The sequence below is a fragment of the Camarhynchus parvulus genome, chromosome 2 (genome assembly GCF_901933205.1).
Source record: "Camarhynchus parvulus chromosome 2, STF_HiC, whole genome shotgun sequence".
Classification (NCBI taxonomy): domain Eukaryota; kingdom Metazoa; phylum Chordata; class Aves; order Passeriformes; family Thraupidae; genus Camarhynchus; species Camarhynchus parvulus.
Window position 1 is genome coordinate 146,217,755 of NC_044572.1, and position 21,635 is coordinate 146,239,389.

Sequence of the window (21,635 nt, forward strand, 5' to 3'; positions counted from 1 at the left end):
TTTTTTTTTCTTTGCATGCCACAATTGAAATTGTGCTTCTTCTTGTCACCTAAAGTCAGGCATTTCATTTTATGAAAAAGCATAAAATTGTGAGTACACAATTTTACATCACCAATAAAAAGAGTCAATGTGTAATGGCAATCACAGCTGCTTTTTCTTGACTTGTCTGGAAGAAACATTGTATCTTATCTCCCTGCCTTTTATGACAATAAATGAAGGTAGAATCTAATTTCTTGGCTGTCCTTGGCTTTCTGCACTTTCAAACAATAACACAATTTAATTGACTAAAATTAGATGGAAGACTTCTACAGTCCAACAAAGATTGGCATAGCCAGTGATAATTTTTCTCACTTTGTATTACTTGTAATTACATTTTCAGGTCAAGTTTTCAAAAATATTTGCCTGTTTGGAGTATTGAGAATTGGCAAAGTGGTAATTCTTGATGGAAAAAAAAAGGAGATCAGGACACAAATCAAAGTCCTGAGTAATTTCTTTAGTTATATGCCATGCAAAAGAACTTTTTTTCTTAACGTTCACCCAGCAAAACAATTTCCCTGGCCTGTAAGGTAAACAAGTAGGCAAGCTGGAAGCAAACGAGTATTGCTGGTTGCAGTACATGGGAGTGAGGCATAGTGGGTTGAAAACTTACCGAAAAAGCCAATTGCAGCTTTCACTTATAAGAATAATTCTGTTTCAAAATTATAATGCACTCAAGTGGTGTGTAGACTACTGCAAAACACTGCAGAAGAGATGGAGATTTATATTCTTTCTGAGATTTGGTTTATCAGGCATTTTCAATGTTGTAATTCATCCTCTAAGGCTCTGTTGGCATTAATGCTGCCAAGATTTATCCCATGCATACCATGTTCTTTAACTTGTCCTCTTCTGTACCTTTCTGGTCTCCATTTTTCCCTCTTTCATACAGTGCAGAACATCAAGATAAAACAACTAATCCTAGCTGTTTCTGAGCATTGCTCTTTCGAATGAGCAAAAAAAGATGCTTTAAATACATGTTTTTAAGAAAAGCTCCTGCAGTTTTTCAGCTTGTGCCTGCAACCTGGAAACCAATGAATGACTGTATGTTCACTACTTCTATGAATACTTGCCCCAAAATTTATACAGTAGCTTAAAATCTTATGGTAGACACTTAGTGGGTCACAAGACAACGGAGCCAAGGAGCTAATTATACAAATTATAACTGTGAGATGGCATCTTCACTTCCCTGCTCCTCTGGCTGTTCATGCTTAGGTCCCACAGGCTCAGCCCACTGCCTGCTGCAGGCAGACACCATCACATGGTGACATTAACAAGCCACGATGCTGAAGAGCACCAGGGGCCAGAGCCCCACAAATCCACTCAGAAAGGCATTTCTAGGGCTTAAATTCAGGCTATGTCTGCATTAAGTCAGCCCTGTAGGAGGGATGCTGAGGGCAATGGAGTTTGTGCTGTTATGAGCTGTACATGAATGAGCAGAGAGAATAATTTCTTCACAAGCCCAAAGCAGTCATGGTATCTATTAAAAGACAGGAAGCTGAATTTCGTGGGGGTATGAAATCTGCATGACAGCAACTTGTGCACAACAAGCCTTGTTCCCTCTCTCCTTTTCATTGCTCAGAAATGAGGAGCATAATCTGGCACCTAAATCCTGTGAGGAGCAGATGAGGGAGCTGGAGTGGTTTGGTCTGGAGAAAAGAAGACTCAGGGGAAACCTTATCATTCTCTACAACAACCTGAAAGGAGGAGGGGGTCAGTCTCTTCTCCCAGACAGCTTGTGATAGGACAAAGGGAAATTACCTCAAGGTGAGTCAGGGGAGTTTCAGGTTGAATATAAGGAAAAAAATGTCTTCCCTGAAAGAGTGGGTAAGCATTGGAACAAGCTCCCGAGTCACCATCCCTGGAAGTGTTCAGAAAACAAGCAGAAGTGTCACTCCACTGTATGATTTAGTGGGCAAGGCAATGTTCAGCCCAAAGGTTGGACTTGATCTTGGAGGTCTTTTACAGATTTTATGATTGCATGATTCTATGAAAATCCCCAGCCACCAGTCTAGTCTTGTCTTTAGGGAAACACACCTTGCTAAAAATGCTTAGGAGTATGAATTAAATATACATTTCATTACAAATTACAAATGCATAAATATATTACAAATGTATTTATGTTCACAGCATATTCCTGCTCATGCACCCTGACTCAGCACGAGCTAATTGTCAGTATGAGGATGTGAGTGACCACACCACAGTGGCTCCTGGGCTCCACCACAGCTCTCCTGTGATTTGACTGAGCCACACAGCCCCCTCTCTTCCTAAATTTTACACAGGATATGGATAAACTGTGGACCACGTGGTAGGTCACCAAGGCTTCCTGCACGACCTCTAAGTCCCACGGATGGAATTCTGGAATTCTTTCTGCTCACATTTGGTTGGTCACCACCAAGGGACTGCCTAGCACAGACTGCAGCTTTCCCTCTGCTGAATTATTGTAACCTATGGGGGGGTTTGCCTCTGTTGCTGAAAACATCTAGTGGGAAGCAAACATTGCTAATGCTGTCAGTTCCCAAGGTTTTATTGTAAATCCTGTACATTTAATAAAAATAAAAAGCCATGTGCCTCGGAAGATAAATACTGCCACCTATTTATTTTTTATGCTTACATATTTTATATATTTTATTACTGCATAAATTCACAGATTTTACTTTATGAATTTACATAATCATTTCCAAAATATATTCTCAGTTTTCACAGATCCTACAAACCTGATAAGGGAAAGATTAAAAATACTTCCTTTAAACTGAGCTCATGAATTCCACTTATGTTATAGTCATTCTTGCTGGTGAGGTAGGAGTTTATTCACTATTTTATATCTCCCATGTTTTGCTGTAATGTGATTTTAATAGGAGTGTCTTATTGAAACATGCACAGAAACTTAATTAGCCCTATTCCAGTTATCCACATACTGAGAGAGATCAGTGGCATGAAAAAAACCCCACATTATGGCCTGTGTACCTTTAAGTTCAGTCCCATTAAATAATGCTCTCTTGCAGATCTATGAAATCAATTAGGAAGTACTTGCAAAGATAGCCAAGGAGAAACTGTTCAAAGCCTTAATGGCTTAAATATCCCTTGTCTTGATGTTAGCCCTATAAAGCTATTAGAGCCCAGTCTGGATTGCATTAGCACCATGAAAGTCAAGTGCTAATCCTGTAACTGCACTGCCAGCCTTGCCTCTCCCCTGCCCATGTGTCTACGTGAATTGTTTCCAGAAGAAGTGAAAGAATCTTCACTATTTTCTCGAGACTGAAGATGTATGAGGGAGAAGAAAATACTATTTCGTAAAAAAAGTAAATATAAAACATAGTTTATTCTAAACAGGAGTCGTTTGGCTTTTTAATTTTTTTGTTATTGACTGGTTTTTGCCCCAAGAAAGTAAAGTTCTAGCTGTCTTCACAGGAGGTCATTTCATTAGTTTAAGATTACTAATGCCAGAAACTGCTGTAATTTGAGGACATTTCCAGAAATCTAAGGAACTCCAGGGGATTCTGGATATGCTAAGGGCAAATTACAGTGCAATATGTAGTAAAATAATACTTTTTTTCCATGAGGATTTTTCACAAAATGTTTTTCCAAAACTAGACTAAATTGTTTATATATTCAATGATTTTCCAAGAAAATTTCTTTAGTCAGCTTTTGAGTTTGGGATTTCTTTTTTTTTTTTAGGTGATTTTCTCAGATTTTGGTATAATTATTTGTGTTTTATAATATCTGTCTAATAATTTTGCATTTTAATTGAACCAGACTTCCAAATTGAACAATACTTTTTTATTTATTAGAAAAAAGAAATAGAACTATAAAGATGTAAAATAATAGTAAACTGGAAAATTGTCAGCAAGGAACCACATAGAAGAGACATGCTTTCAGATCAGATTGTGAGAATTTCCTCTGCTTTTCTGGCAGACACAAGCCCAATACCACACACAAACCCTCACCTAAACAGAGATGAACAACTACTTATCATTAGGGAAAAACCAGGTTTGGATCTCAATCCAGGCTCACCTGTTCCACACGGTCTCCTTCTCCATCCTCCCCCACCTGCAGCCATATCACATTCCTCTGGGACCTGCTTACCTGTCTGTCCTGCAATGGTAGCAAACAGCCTGTGGGGGATCCTGGATGGGAGCTTCAGTCCAGCTCTTATCTGGTAATACCTGGAGAGAAAGGATGAAAAGTTATACTCTGCTAGAGAAGTGACTTCTTGATCCAGCCTGAAATTCTGTGACAGCACATCCTGGGCATCTGCACCCAAAATGGCTCAAGAGAACAGGCATGTTCAGGATCTTTTCTTCTGCTTTTTAGCTTTAATTCAAGTGGGTTTGATCTGGGCCTTTCTATTTTACACCAGACAGAGTGGAAACAACGGCCTGATGTGTGAATAATGAAAGATTGTGAAAAGCATTTGGCCTCCTGTAGGAAAAGGAGACTTAGAGAAACTTCTATGATAAAATGCCCCAATATCAGAGTGACAAGTGGAGTGACAACAATCTAATACAAAACAAAACAAAAACCCCAAACAAACAACAAAAAAACTTTGAGGGAAAGACATCTAGGAATATTATGCATAATAGTTATAACTCTGCTGTTCCATGGTGAGTCTACCCTATCAGAAAAATGTTAGCATTAATCATTTGCCCAGAGAAGGTGTGGAGTCTCCCTCACTGAAGATATTCCAGAACTGTCTGGACACAATCCTGTGCTCTGGGGTGACCCTGCATGAGCAGGGAGGTTGGATCAGATGGCCCACTGGGGTCCCTGCCATTCTGTGATTCTGTTAATCACATCTAAACCAGTTGTATTCTGGTTGTTTTCTACGCCATAGGGCATCCCTGTGTTAGGTGAAGGAAGACAGAAAAAGAAAACATCAGTAATTTCACATAGTTTCTAGTTTTTATAGGTCTAAATTACACATAGAATCATAGAATACCCTGCATTGGAAGAGACCCACAAGGGTCATCAAGGCCAATTTCTTCACAGAACACCCCAAAAATCCCTCCATGTGTCTGAGAAAATTGTCCAAACACTTCTTGAACTCTGGCAGGTTTGGTGCTGGGACCACTTCCCTGGGGAGCCTGTTTCAGTCCCCAGAACATGAGCTCAGTCTAAACAGAAGGAAAAACTCATCCTAGTCTTCCTTCACCACCACTTCCATGGATGAGGAATATGGGGCAGTGTTCAGTACAGTACCCAGTCCAGGATATTGTAGCTCAGTATACCTCCACCTCTTTGCAGACCTCCCACCAACCAGCTCTAGCACCATATGTTGGTGTTACAAAAGTCTCCCTTTCTCTGGATTTTCCCTCCTTTGGTCTCTTTATTTATAAACTTTTTTAACCCACTGGTACTTACAGATAGTTTTGGCCTGATTTTTGTCCCAGCCTCTAAATGCAAGTCTTTTCCAACCTGAACCATTCTGTAACTTTATGAAAACACCAAGTTATCTGTGAACTCCTGTATGAACATCTCGGGCTACACTTACCAATAAAATCTTTCCAAAGTGTGTAATAGTGAATGACCTAGATCTGTCTTTCTGAGGTTAAAAGCTGAAGAAAGGAGTTTGATGGGGAGAAAACAAAAAAAACTAAACTAGACTAAACTAAAGAAGCACCACTCCAGAGGTAAATGTTCCATGTCCTTCACAGCTGAAAGCTCATGTTACTCTACCTGCTTCAGCTGGCAGCTCCTTCCCATCTGGGATCTAATTCCAGCACAACCTTTGACATTTCTAGGTATCTGTTTCAGTCAAGAGCTTGGGCATGAAAACTCTCTGTTTACATGCTAGTTTTCAGAAAAGAAAATAAAAGCAGATCATATTCTAAATACACACAGTGTTCAGTTAAACATAATAGCAATCAAATCTAAGCTACGTGATCTTTCTCTCCATTATGCTGCTCTTGCACTATGCAGAAATTTTTAATTGATGGTATTGATCCTGATTTTTTCTAAAGCAAGTATAAGACTTATGCCTTAAGACCCTTTGAATTTTCATTATGGTTTTATGCAATACAATTTTTTTACTGACAAAAATACTCTGTGTAGACTGCTCACAACGCCTAATAACTTCCAAATACCAGTAACAGGGTATTAAAGTGATATTACACATTAGTGTATTACACACTCCTTCATATGCAGATATTTACGATTTACCATGTGCCCATTCCACTACATCAGCTCCAAAGAATAATATTCTATAACTGTCTGGCCACTTCTTTTTAGAATTTTTGCTGTTCAGAGTTGTGGTGGGTTATCCTTGCCTAACAGCCAAATTGCTAACCACATGAGCTGTCCCTCCCCCTCATCAACAGAGCAGCAGGAGAAAATAGGCTGAAAAATAGGATGGGATAAAGACAAGGAGATTGCTTACCAGTTATTGCCACTGGCAAAATTGATTCAACTTCTGGGAAATTAATTTAATTCATTCACAATTAGGTAGAGTAAGAAACAAGCCCAGACATTAAAATAAAACCTCTCTCCAGCCCACTCCCTTCTCCTAGGCTTGGCTTCATTCTTTTATACTCCCCTCCTCCCAAGCAGCTCAGGGGATGGGGATGGGAGTTAGTGTCAGTCCATAAAGGGAACCCTCAGCTGCTCTCTCCTCTTCACACATTCCCTGATCCAGTGCAGATGCTTCCAGAGGCTGCAGTTCCTCCAGGGAATATCTCCTGCCACACCACGGGAATGTCACCCTTCCCTCATTGTGTGTCTCAGGTTCAGAAACATCCCAGCAGCCCTAAATTTCCAGTAGGAAACTGATGTCCAATGGCTTTCCTGGTGCTTCTGATTAAGCCGCCTAAAGCTGGGGAGATTTTGCAGAGGTGCCTAGGGTGACATTTTCAAACAATGGAATCACAGAATCATGGAACGGTTTTGGAAGGGACCTTAAAGCCCATCTCATTCACCCCCTGACATGGGCAGGTTCCTCAGAGTGCCATCCAACCTGTCCCTGAACAATTCCAGCATCCAAAACCTTTCTGGGCAATGATGGCCATGCAGCCAAAATTCTCAGCAGACTAAGAGACATTCAGCTCCTGGAGGATGCTGGGCAGACATTTATTTCCTCATTTCCCAGGCAATTCTGCCTTGGATATCAAAACCACATGAAGATATCTCACTACTGGTGACTTCATAGCAAGGTTAGTTCCAACATTCATTATGTCCTTTGCCAAATGGACTAGGTGCAAGGACATAAAAGAAATAGGTCTTCATCTTATTTAAACCTTTCCCTATTAATCCCTAAATTCTGGTAAATTCATTTGGATGACAGAGATGTTGTAGGGGTCACAAGTAGCAATCTTCCTGTGTTCCCACCAAACTGAACTGGTCAAAGTGAAAAATCCATAGAAAATTCATAGAAACCTAAGGAACTCTCAGACTAAGGTCAAACTCTGAGACTGAAGGCCCAGATATAAAGAGAATCCAGAGACTAGCAAGTTCTGCACTATTGAGGATTGCAGCCAAAAGTGTAACTCATATTCTTTAGGAGACCAGGCATGTTTTAGTTCTTAAAAAAAGAATCACAATAAACAATTATTAATAAATGATTTATTGCAGATTTTTTGGCACCTAATGCCAAAAAGTCTGGCCTTCATAATGCAATGGCATAAAGGAGTTCTGGTATAAATAATCATGGAATTAGATAGATCCTTCCTAAAGAAAGACTTTGGAGAATCGTCTTTAGTCAAAAGACAAAAGAGGCTTATAAATGTCCTTTTGTTGGTTCAGTTGTCCATATGAGTGCATTGCAAAAGTTTGTACCTCAAGGTGCTCAGTTGGATTAATGGCAGAGGACAGAGATGTAGAGCACCTCAGATCGCCCCAACACCTCAGGGATATTCATGGTAAAGAACACACATGGCACTGAAAATGTTAAAGGCTCAAAGTGTTAGATTGAATTACAAATTACAGAGAAATATTAGTGCTCACAGCTTATCAGTTTATTCTTAAAAAAAAACAAAAAACAAACAAATAATACTTTTCCTGAAAATATTTTCAGTGAGAGTTTCATGCAAGATGTTAACAGCTCCAGAGGAGGTAAATATCAGAGATAAATATCACAAGCAGTATATAAAGAAAGAACAGCTTCACCTTGGGTGGTCAGAAAAACCCAAGGACATCCTTATTTGAGTCTCACAAGAATGCTTATTGTCCAATTAAAATAAGCAACCTCCATACAGGAAACATAATAAAACCCAGTACCTGTTGTGTTCTTGCTGGTTGTTGGGTTGGGGTTCTTTTTCCCATTTTTCAGCCACATATCAATATTTAAATCATTAAACAAGCAAACATTATCCATTCCTCCTCGGAGCTTTCTCTAAGCCTTTGTAAGCAGGGAGGAATTGCCAAACAGTGACTTTATAACCAAGAGAAACCAAAAATATGAGGGTTCTTGCTCCCACACTGTGAAGCTGGATGTTACTCATAATAGCTTGTGCATTGTGAGGAGGGGTGTCCTGATCAAAACACAGGAAATCAAATATTTTATAAAATACACTGCAAGATGCAGAGTCCCACACAATTTCTCCAGCAGCAAACACAAATACACATCTCCACTTCCCCATCCCACTGTGCTACACCTCTTTGTTTTACCAGTCTGAGTGATGCTGAGACCAACATATAAAATGAAGCCATGTTATTTTGAGCATAAATAAAACATTTTTTCAGTGCCTCCACAAAAACCCACACTCTTGGGTCACTGAGTACTGTCCTCAGTCCCTGCTAAGGGACAGGACAAGGAGGAATGGCTTCAAACTTGAACAGAATATATTTCAGTCAGATATTAGGAATAAATTCTTTACTCAGGGGGTGGTGAGGCTCTGGCACAGGTTGCCCAGAGAAGCTGGGGCTGCCCCATCCCTTGAAATGTTCAAGGCCAGGTTGGATGTGGTCCTGAGCAACCGGAGATAGTGGAAGAGGTTTATGCCCTGGCAAGGGGTTGGAGCAAGATGATCTTAAGGTCCCTTCCAACTCAAACCATTCTATGATTCTAACAGGATGGCAGAAGGAAAAGGGTTTTTTGGGGTACTAAGACCACTCATCAGTTCCAGTGAGGAACTCTGAGCTATAAATGGCATAAATCATGCTGAGAAGCAACAAGTACCCCTGACCATGCAGTGTGCCTTGTTTTCCTCAAAACAAAGTGAACCGTCTCCAGCTGTCTCTAAATGCTCTTATCAAGGAGTAGCCTCATAGTCTGGTCATGCTCACCAGACTCTTCCAATCCTCTCAAGGTAAAGAGTAATCAGTTTTGTCTCCTGAGCTCTCCTAGAGTCTACATAATCTGTTCTCACCTGAGAGGAACATTCAATGTGTGGACCTGCAGCAGCAGAGCCCTGAGGGTTGGATGCTGCTTGAGTGAAGGCAATTCCAGGGACATGGCTCCTCCCTCAGTGTAAGAAGCTGTCTTTGAATTTCAGGCTTGGGGGGAAATCCTACAGACAACTTCATCTCTTCCCAGCTGAACAACCCTCTCCAAAATCATGTGAAGCATGAACATTAAAAAAATACAAAGAACAGAACATGATGTGGAGATCAAAATCTATGCTTAAAACTGGAGAATCGGACTGAGACATTGCAAAGGCCACCAAAATATTTACAGGAGATCCTCCACCACAAATGTGTAGGAAAGCACTGCCTGATAGTGATATGGAGCTGACAGTAATGATAAATGAGATATTGCCTCCAAAAATAACAAGCTATTTTTCTCAGAGAGCCTTGGTAGAAGTGGCATGTGAATTTGACACTTGGTAATACAGACTTACAGCAAATACAATAAATCCATAAAGTTACAGAAGGGCTGGCAAAGAGCAGAAGCTGAACAGATATTTTGCAAAGGGAGTGGAATGGACAACACCTGGCTCCCTGAGTGTGGCCCCAGAAATACATAAGGCTTTACAGTAGATTTAAGGAAAAGAATAATTAGGGAATAAATGAGAAACTGCAGCACAATTCCTGTTTTACTTCAATTAGGCTGAGTCTGGCTCATTAGAGTTAGGCTAGGCAGTACCTCTTTTTGAGTAAACATCTGGTTTGTGGTGGGTTTTTGGTTTTTTTTGTTTTTTCCCTTTTTAAATGGAAGAGCAGTACAGAAAAACTTATTTAGACTTCAGTAAAGTAGGGAGAGCATGGAAAATTGCCAGATAATGTGGTACAGGCACTGTGAAAGAAAGATCAGGAAACAGCAAGCTGATTTTAAGAACTAAAGGAACTTGGTACACTTAACTCAGCAAAACAGAGCAATCAGATCCCCTCTCCATCTATAAATATATTAGGATGAAAATAATCAGGAAGAAAGAAAACTGAGGTACAAGAAAGTACAGCATTGGCACAAGAACAAACACATATAAACTGTCCATTAATAAATCCAGTTTAGACGTAAAAACTGCAGCTGGCAAAGGAGCAAAACTGTGTAAAAAAAAATCAAAAGAGCTTCTACCAGAAGCAGGAATGAAAAAGCCAATTTGTTTTTAGGGGAAGCTCAGTAAATTTCCAAATTATTTATAAGACATGGATCCTTTTTATTTGCAGTACCATTTTATTTATGCAGGCAGTGCATACTACACCAAGTCCCTTCTCTCTTGGAAGATAAACTGCATGGGTCGCCCAAGTAGCGATGAATTTGCCATCCCCACCTTCACTGGCTATTTGTGAATTTCTAATCTTTAAAATTAAACAATTCAAGTGGCTTCTTTGTTTTCCTGTGGCTGGGCACACATTAAGCCCTGCTGACCTGCACTGAGTCTCCTCACCCCTGGCTCTGGAGCCTCCCTCAGGAGCCTGGCTGCACTGACAGATGTGCTGGGTGACAATCCCTGCCCTTGCCTCCCCCTGCACGGGGCAGAGCTGCTGACACCTCTCAGTCTCTTGACACTGGGGTGCTCAGACCCCCTCTCCTAATGTTAGGATAATAAAATGTTTTTGCTACAGATAACTCATCACATCATCTCTAGTGATCTAACCACAGCACAGGGCAGTACCCAATTCTAGAGGATTTACATCAAAACCAACAGAGAGCTGGGTGGTACCAGCCCTGTTACTGATGCTCTGGACTCCATCCTTCCTTTTGTTCCTCCTCTCACATTAATACCAGAATATCACAGCTCTCATCTAGTTGCTGCCTACGTGTCTTCCCCTACAAATGTCTTGTAATGACACTGTAAACTGAGGTTAGAAGGGTTGACTGGTTTGAGAGAAGCAATTTGTAAGATAATATTGATGCCTCAAACCATCAAACCAGATCAGTCCCACCAGGAGCACTGACAGACCACACTGCTCCTCCCTGATCATCCCTGCCGCACAGAAATCAAAACCTTTGGCTCAGTAACACTGTCACAGGAGCCAGACAAGTTCAAATTCCACCTGCTTTGAATTATACCTGAACAGTTCCAAGGCTTAAAAATTCATCCCAGGTTAGGCTGCATTTAAATAAACAATCCTTAAGCTGATACATCCAGCAAACAAACGAGCTGTGTCTGAGCCTGGTGAGTCAGGCCAGAGCTCCAGCTGCTCCTCAGAGCAGTGTCAGAGTTGTCCTCCAGGAACCCCTGGATATCAGCAAATCTTCTCCATTGAATTACTGCTTCCAGGGAGCCAAGGACTGCAGCACATTGTTTTGGGAGTGAGAAAAAGCCTAAAAGCCTGACAGGCAAGGAAAAAGATGGATGTCTTCATGAAAACAGCAATAGAGGAGAGCTCAAAATCTCATTGCAAGGCTTAACTTTATGGGCTTTGAACTCCAGGTCTTCAGATGTAAGAAAACCTCATTCTCTCTCTAACATTAGAAGACCTTTCTGTCCTGTGCTGATGAGCCCCAGGAGAGGATTGCCAAGTGCGTTACCATCTGAGGCTTCCTCATGGATATTCCAGAAGTTTATGCAGGACAGAGTAAACATCTGCAACCATCAGGCTGATTCACAGTAATTTATAATCTGCCAAACACACTACTACTTTCCATACATACACTGGGGACCAAAGCTTAAAAATAAAGCTTTCTATCTGGTTAGCTTCCTGCTGAAAAAGTAAAAACTGGAAAGCAATACCCATTGTGGAAGTATGGGGATAACACCAGGGCAAGGAAGGCAAGCAGACCATTGTTTATTTCTCTTTTCCCTATGGTGAAACAAATCAGAAGTGTAGCCAAAAAAAATCTGTATGTTTGCATAAAACAATGTAGAATTTTCCTTATTTGTGGTGATAATGATTTAGGTTACATATCTAACTGAGTCAATAATAATTGGTGGATGTCTACAGTGTACAAGTCATACAGAAGAGCATTGTGAAATCCATCCTTATTTGTATATAAATATTTTAGTGGGCTTTTTGGCTATTGAAATAGAAGAGCATGGGAAAGGTGATAATTTTACACCTAAGATTGAAAACAGACAGATAAATCAGTGTGTGGAGCATATCAGAAAAAATACCACATTGTTATATATGCAAGCACAATGTGCAATACCACGTGCATGAGGAAGCCCTATAATATGACCACAAAATATTGTGTGCATATATATATATATATATATATATATATATATATATATGTAGATATTTCAGACATATCTAAAAAATCCAGACATTTCTCAATTAAATATTATTTCCAGAAGCTTTCCGACCTAACTCTACCTCAAGCTTCTGGCAGGCTCTAGAACAGCCCAGAAAAAAGAGACTCCTGTGGGATACAGGAGTTAGCAACAGGCAGGAGGTGGATGTTCACAGAAGTCATCACCACTATTAGCATTTTCTTCTCGCCTTTCTAGAAACAGGAAGAACACCTCAGACAGCCCAGGGAATCTTACACTCACTTTGGAGGCTATTAGAAGTAGGAGAGGAAGGCTTTTCCAACCCTCAGTGTTGCACACACAGTGACAGGTCTGTCTGGCAACTCCCTCTGTGATGCCCAGAGCTGCTGCTGTGCCAGGGCAGGTCAGTCAAACACAGCTGCAGTGCTCCAAATCAGAGTCCACAACCATTTATCATATCAAGTTTCTACAATTCTCATCCCAGTTTTATTCTCAAGCTCTTTAACTTTTAATGAAGGTAGGTCTAAAATTGATAGTGTGGGGAGAGTGAGCCATACCCTCCTTGCAGTGCAGTAACAAACTGGTCTCTCAGTAAAAGACAGTGGGCCCATGAAAGCAAACTTTTCACCTACCAGGAGTCTCCATCATGCAAATAAGATGAAATTGTTCTATTGTAAAGGTATGGCAGCCTTTTTTTATTTTTTCTTATTTCTATGATGATAGAAAATCCTGCTTTAAAACCAGGTGCTGCCTAGTTCTGCAGGCTTGAGAAGTGCTTGGTGTGATTCCTTCTCATCCAAGCAAACAGTACACATGGGCTCTCAATATCTTCCGAAGGTGCTCAGCATATCCCTGGATCAAAGATGGATACTTGTGTCCTGAGTCCAGGATTTAGGGCTGGAAGTTCTCAAGAACACAGTGCTCTGGGCATAATCAGAAAAAATCTACCCAACTTCTGGCAGAAGAGCCACTAAAGTATTTCAGTGCATCACCAAAGGAGAGCCTACACTTGGCACTTGATGCTTTTCAGGCAAGGATTTCATTTGGATCCAGGTAAGCCACAACCTTGATTGTTTTTAATGCATCCAGCTTCTTGTAGTTTCATCAGATCATCTCTCCTCTGCAGAAACTGGCAATCCCACAAGCCATAAAATCTCCAGCCCATGAAACCCTGCAGCTCTCTGACAATTACACCAACCAGCTCTCTTTACATCTCCTTTTATGCTCACCTCAGGGGCTCTTGCCCTTTTATTCTCATCAAGGTAGCAATGCTGTCTTTTATTTAGTCCCATATTCATCCTTTTAAAGCAATTTGCCCTTTACTTCCCTTTCAGTCATCATAGCAAGGTCGGGGTGAAGAGGAGTGGGCAGTAGCATGGTGAATAAAGAGTAAAATGATAGAAATGTGCTTTAGTGTTGGAAAAGAAAGGCAGTGAAAGGAAAGGGCAGAAAAATTAGAACTCCAATAAGGATAGGAGCACTTATATTCTTGTCTCAAAAGCAATAGGAAACCTTGAGAACATAATTTAATTTAGTCTCACAGTCAAGTAGTAACCTTTTCCAATCTGTTCTTATATCATATGAAGAGCTAAAGATGAGAGATTTTGTGCTTTTCTAACTGAAGCACCTGGAAAAACTTACATTCTGATTATATGAGAGAGAGAATTAACCCTCACCTGTTCCGGGTGCAATCAAGAGATTCTAAAAATCATTTAGTATATATAGAATTAGCTGAATATTCCTGAAGTTCAAGTCAAACCCTTATATTGCATATTTTTTTAGTAGAATAAGGCAAACATAATGTCTCATGAGATTTCTAAAATGCTTCTGTGCTTGTGGAGTGAAATGGATAAACAGGTTTGGAGATGGGGTTATTTACACTACATTTTGTTTTGTATCCCACTCCTGGAAACAGGAGAAAAATTAAAGTGATAGGCATGAAATGACTTCTCAGAAGCTGTTGCTTTAAAAATTGTACAATTGTTTTTCATATCTTAGAACTTCTCAGAAGTTTGAAAGCCAAAGTGACCTTGGAACAAAGATGCAAACTACAGGGGACATGATGTCTAATCCAGCAGACCAAGGAGAGATTTTCACCTTATTCACAGCCTGATAATTTTCTAATCCCAAATGAATATAAAAACTGAGTATCTTCTAGCCACTGACCCTGAATTAGATTCCAAAATAAGCAGGTTTAGGGAAATGAGCAAAGTGGAGATGCAGTGTGACCTGACACACAGTGAATCACAATCCCAGGACAAGTCACTTTACTTAGTTCATCCAGCAGATCCCTAAATTCTGCTGTCACTAAATTGTCCAGCTCAAACACCAGGAAGTCTCATACAGGCTGACCACTTGCTGTGGTGGAACAAAGCTGTGCAGATAGGTCAAGTTGTGTGGTCTCAGACTCGTTTTGTCTCATGGCTATGCCTGCACCTCTCACAATTGAAGGATGGTCTCCAGGTCCATGATCCCAGACAGACACTGCTCTGTTACTGATCTGCCATCACTGGACTCAATTTCAGTCTTCAGCAAAAAGTAGGAGCTGCATTACCTTACTGCAATTGGAAAGAGCCTCCATCAAGGCCTGACATTTGCTGGAGCCCAAGGGGATTCACACTCACTGGCACCTCTGTCCCAAAGCAATTTGGGGTCCCAGGCTCTCCTTCCAGCACTGACCCAGCACGTCAGGCCTGGGCTCTGCTCAGGTGCATCAGCAGGGGCAAGGTGGGAGCATCAGGCAAGAGCACACAGCACATTCCCAAAGGAATACAGAGCTGTGTGAAACTGAGCCCAGGGGTGGCTGGTCAGTACCACAGCAAAGAGAAATACAAAATTCAGCATTTCTATCTGAGTCCAGCTCAACTCTTAAGGTGAGAAAACAGAAATTTTGCTTCAGTGCTTTCTGCTGAAGTGCAGCTTTATTTGTTATGGTGTATTTGGAGGGCAGTTTGTTTTTTTCATTCAACTCACAGAATAATAAAAAATCTCAAGTTGGAAGGGACCCATCACTGGGTTCAAGCAAGCATTGAGTCCAAATCTCTCATAGGAGTAACTAAAACTAATCCAGATGACTGAGAGCATCATCCAGACACTCCTTGAACACCAACAGCCGTTTTCTAAGTTGTCTCATGTGAGTTTCAGAGAGGAATTTGATCCTGTTCTCTTTTGGATCCTGATTCCTAGAACTCATTACAACTCAATGTCCTCCCATTAAAGAGAAAAGGATTGCAATGGTCCATTTCTTCTCAAAATTAGGTTCTTACATCAGACAGACAGATTTATTTATGAGGGTAACCCCTGTGAGATGTAAACAGACATTGATGTGTCTGTGTCATACATGTACAAATAATGAAACTGAAAAACAAACAAACAAACAGCATTTCCTGTTCTGAGACTAAAAACCCCAGAATCAGAAATCAGAAACCGAAAAAAGCAGTACAGAATCAGAAAAAAAAAACCACTCAAAGAACAACTAGGAAATGTGGACACTTTTCAGTGTCAGAATAGAATGTGAAGCAAAAATTACATGTTTGTACAAAACATAATTTTTTGATGTTTCATACAGCCTGTACAACTCCATAAGAAAAGAAAGTTATGTGCCACAAAACTGTAACACCTCTGCTGCTGTTATAATTATTTTCTAGGACTGGAAGTAGAATGTTTAGTGAAGAACAAATTAGAGCTTTAGTGTCAGGGAGGAAAGGACCATTTGAGCTTGTCCTCTCAAATGATAAAACAGGATGTAGAACATGGAGAACTACATAGAAACCAGGACTTGGCTAAATAATTATTGGAGCCTGTATGTCTGAGAAAGCAAATTTCAGTCCTTGAAAAAACAGCTTGAAAAACAGTGGCAATTGATGGATAAACCAGCTTTTAAAAGGAAAATTTAATGGGGTGCAAGAAATTAAGGAATAGGAAGAACAGTTAAAACTTAGGAGTAACATCAAAGACTTCTGGAATGCTTACAGAATATGAGGTAGAATTTTTGCAAGCAGAAATAAAATAAAGGATTGATGAACATAATAAGTTTTTATTAGGAAAGGAACAAAACCATCAAGAATTTACAGCCTCTGACAAACAAATAGAAAAACTGGTAACACAGATGCAAAAACTGGAGAAGTAATGAGGTCTTAGAGACTGTAAGCTGGTTGGAACAATAACTACAAAGAATTAAGAAAGTGGTAAGAGAATTAAAAGAAAATGAAGAAAGATTACAACAGCAACAGTACAATAACCAGATTCAGATGTCTGCTTACAGTTTAAATTGGATGATACAAAGCATGGCTACCTACAGAAGGCAGCTCTGATTAAGTGCTGAAGGAACTGTTGGAAGCAGAACAGGAAGCAGTAGTGACAAAAGAGAGATTGCAGCCTTATGAGAAAAAAATAGAACCATATAGAGATAATTTGATCAGTATAAATTAGGAGATATTACAGCTGAAGTGAAAGTTAGAGATGCAGGAAAAGCACAGGACTTCCACCATCACTCAGCTTTGGTCAGAGAATGCACACCTGGAGATGGACCTGGGTGTTCTGGCTTGGCCTGGGTCAGCTGCCAGCTTCCTCAGTCCCCTGCCTCAAAAGAACAGCAAGAGAAATGAAAACAAAAAAAAAAAATTGTTGGCTCAAGATAAAGATAGAGCACTTACTATCACACGGTAAACAGACATGGGGTTTGGGTAAAATAATTTATTTATATTTAAAAGCAGAGTAGGCTGATGATATACAAAAATAAACCACTTTCTCTGTATCAACTCCTTTTTATTTTGAGGCTCAGCCAGACATATTCTTTGATTCCTGACTGCTCTTCCTGCCTTTTTCCCAATCTCAACCTTGCTCCTTCAATCCCAGCTCCTCCTTGCCCCAGGGACTGTCTGTGTCTGGTGTGGTGCAGCCCCAGGCTCTCCCCACAGATCCCCTCCCTGCTGTCCCTGCTTCCAGAACATGCACAGGGACCCTCCAGCTTTTATTTTCCAAAAAACAGTTTCAAGAGACAGATTTGTGATACAATGTCAGCATCACATTTCCTTTCCTAACCTTTCTCAAGAAATGGGTCATCTCTATGTCTACCCGCTCACTCAAACAGAACTCATTGTTAAATGTGGGATTTTACCAATTCCCCCATGTTTCTCATTGAAGCGCTGGCAGCATTGAAAGGACACTTCCCCCTCCACCAAAGACGAATATTCTGTTCTGAAAGCACACCCAGTGCTGGCACAAGCCTGACAGCTCTAGAGATGGAAATCCCATTTTCTGCTGAATGGATTCAGCACTAACAACTACACTGAAATCTCTTCACAATGTTTTTTGTCAATATGAGTCCTCAGTCCTTTACAGAAAATCTATACAGAGAGGTGAAAAGAGTTTTCATTCCCAATTGTATCATGAATCTGTCCCCTCTTCTCAAGCTCTGATCTCATTCTGAGCTAATCCTAAAAATATTAATATTAATAATATAAGAATTCACAAAACCTTGTGTTTCAGAAATTTTGTCCCAGAGTAAATTATTCACAGATGAAAAAATACTATCAGAGCAATACTGAACAGCACAGCAGCAGAGACAAATGATGATGTGTCCACCTGAGCTGCCACCAAACTCTGGAAACACCAAGAGTTTGCAGACACTTATCTTTGCAACAGTAAAGCCTTTAAGTTGTTTGCAAATCTGCTCTTGGTATGAGGGGGGCTTATTTCCAAAACAGCTAAAAGTGAAACCCACACTTATCTTCTACCAGGCTCCATGGAAAAACACTCTCCATAGAGTCACAGAGTCATAGAATAGCCTAGAATGGAAGTGACCTCAAAAGATAATCCAATTCAGCCTTTCATGGGAATGGAAGCCAGGAGATCATCCAGCAGCCTTTTCTAGACCAGTCACATCTAGAAAACCTCCAGAGATGGGGACTTTACAATGACCCAAGCTCCTGAGGTTGTTCCAGTGAATGATTATTCTCACTGAAAAATTTCTTTCTTCTCAGGGATGAAACCTTTTCTGGGGTAAATTGCCCTTTGTCTTCTCCAGGAGGCTTCTCATGAAGAGACAGTGTGTCCTCTTCATAGTTACCCTGGAATACTTACTGGGACATTGTGATGAGGTCCCCCCTGAGCCTTCTCCCCTCCAGGGAGATGAAACCTTCAGTCAGAAGAGGTCTCCTGTCATTCCTCAGAGGTCAGGTCTTTGGTTATGTCATCCCGGGGCTAGGACCCTGCCAAACTTCACACAGTTGCTGTTGCCTGCTGTTCCAGCCTGTCCAGGTCCCTCCTGACATCTCCACCTCACCAGCAGCTTGGAGTCCTCAGCCACCATGGTGAGAGTTCACTTAATCTGGCCACCCAGGTCATTTATGGATTTGCCATCCACCTTAGAGAATGAAAATCTCACTGGCTCCCTTTAACAGTTTCTCTACTATCCTTAATTTTTCAGTGCCTGAACTCAGTGGATTTTGTACCTTGCTAATTTGGCTAGGAGAGAATCTTGAACAATAAAGGATATTATCTGCCACCAGGCCAACCTTGGGATTGGACCATCCTAACAGGCTTGACCATCAATTAAGTTCTGCAGAGTCCTGAAGCAGAGCAGCACATCAAGAGTAACCCAGCATTGCTTCCAATGAGGGAAGCATTAGGACCTGAGAACAGCAGGAAATTTTAATGTCGTTTTACTGGCAAGATGATAGAATAGAAATTGTTCAGCCTTGAGAAGACAAGGCTCCAGGAGACCCCTTTGCAGCCTTCCAGTACCTAAAGGGGGCTTATAAGAGAGAGAGGGATTTTACACACCAGCAGAGAGTGACAGGATATGAGATTTTAAACTAAAGAGGAGATGTTTAGATTAGGTATTAAGAAGAAATTCTTCCCTCAGAGGGTGGTGAGGCACAGGTTGCCAGAGAAGCTGTGGATGCCCATCCCTTGAAGTGTCCAAGGCCAGGATTGGAGCAACCTGGTCTAGTGGAAGGTGTCCCTGCCCACGGTAGAGCAGTTGCAAAAAGATGAGCTTGAAAGTCCCAAACCATTCTATGATTTAGCATTTTCTTTATACTTTATAAACTTTTAAGGGATTGAGTAACCCAGGGCTGTTCCTCTCTGAGAATCTTCACACCCTGTCCTTTCCTCAAGCTCTAGTGGGTCTATTGCATCAATTTATCTCTTTCCATGCTTCACAGAGTTTATCTTGTGAGGAGGACATGTGGGTCCTGGAAATAGCTAAACCAAACAGGTTACTTTAAATGGGTCAACAAAAAAATTACAAAATCAATTAAAAATACACAGCTTTCTCAGTATTTGTGGTGGGTTTTGGTTGCAGATAACGCTTCAAAAAGTCACATTATAAACTGACTTCTCATTTGTTGCCAGACATCTTTATAAATATTTATCATGCATGGCCAAACAGGAACGAGATTACTAAACAACAGTTCATTTTTCAGTTGCATTTTATTTATAATACCTTTTATTGGCAGATGTTATTCCCACAAATGAATTAATGTTCCACTGTAACGAAGTGGACGTGGATTGATGGGAGAAATTGATTAGTGTTTGTTAATGTACTTTTGTTGCAGCAAGCACATTAAGTAATTAAAATGCTAAAAGAGATCTTCCCATCCAGACATACAATATACTGAACTCCATTAATGCAAGGACAAAGGACAACTGGGTTTTTCATTGCATCTTGAGTGCACCCTGTCTGCAGCATATACACCATACAGCTTAATTGCACCCATAGGTTTAAGCAGTTCCAAAAACAGTTAATACAGCAAGGAAACTCTAAAAGATTACATGTCTAAAAAAGAATAATTATTTTGAGTTGACAGCATAAACCATCTTCAAAGAATCTGATCAAGAAATTGTATGCAGTTTTCCATTCTGAAAATTAGACTTCGGGATATTTTCACCTGAACACAAAGATAAATGATAAATGATAAGATACTAGGTAAGATATTAGATAGATATTAGATAAGATATAAGATATTAATATCTTATCTAGATAAGATATTATATAAAATATCATTAAAATTAGACTTTGGGATATTTTCAGCTGAACACAAAGATAAATGATAAATGAAAGTCAGAACAAACCCTTCCCGTACACAGTAATATTTTCTACTATCACAGCATCTGAGCATTTGTAATTGCACTCTATAAAGAACAATCTTCTGAGATATCATTACTACTCCTATGTTTGTAGACAATAGTTGATGAGCGAAAAGGTCATTCAAGCCCGCCTCAGGTAATTTCCCAAACTCACTACTCATTCCAGCAAATAGCAACAGTCAGATACTTATTTCAGCTTTAGTTTACATTAAAATGCACCTTACAAAAGTGCAATGAAGTGTATGAACAGTATTGCCAAGGGACAGGATTGCTTCAAATATGGGACAGGAAAATAGAGGTAAACCACATCTCCTGGACATTAGGCAGTGCCTCCTCTCTGAAAATAATGTGGACATAACAGGGAGAGAAAATACTGGTGTGGGGTTTTTTTCTTCATCTAACACTTCTGAGGGCTACTCAGATGTTAGTGATGAGTATCATATAAAATGGGATTACAAAACAAAAGAAAAGCTTGTCACCTGGTGTGTTTATTGTAACTAAAGAGTCTGTAGTTGAGTCTTAGGTAATGTCTATGCTTTATATGCCCATTCTTCCCCTTTCTTTTAAAATCATATTTCCTGGACTGAGGCAATTTGACAAGAAAGTCTTGTACTATTCACAATTAATCTTTGAATGCTCACAGTTGCTACAAAAACCATGGCCGGTTGTACCCCAAAAACTCCAAAAACAATTTAGTATGTAACAGTTAAAAAATATATATTTCAAAAATACTAAATCCAGATTCCATTCACTTATTAAACAATTCATTGCTGTCAATCAGCAATAGAGGAGTGGAAAGGAAGTGTGATCCTTGTGAGCCCTTATGTAAAAAAATTTAAAAAAGCCCCAAACTGGGCTAAATGTTGCATTTGGCTGGCCAAAAATTAAACCTTTGCCCCTTAACATCTACGTACTGTCTCCTCTGCAGAAAGCAAACATCAACCCAGTTCAAGTGACATTTACCTTGTTGCCTTGATGACT

At 40.2% G+C, this 21,635-nt stretch overlaps 1 protein-coding gene across 1 annotated transcript in view; it reads right to left on the minus strand.

Moving 5' to 3' along the window:
- The window catches only part of FAM135B (family with sequence similarity 135 member B), a 194,506-nt gene that overhangs the window by 99,085 nt on the left and 73,786 nt on the right, over nt 1-21,635 (minus strand). The window contains exon 3 of the mRNA XM_030944057.1: nt 4,120-4,199. Coding sequence (XP_030799917.1) covers nt 4,120-4,199 — 80 coding nt within the window. The remainder of the gene's footprint in view (nt 1-4,119; nt 4,200-21,635) is intronic.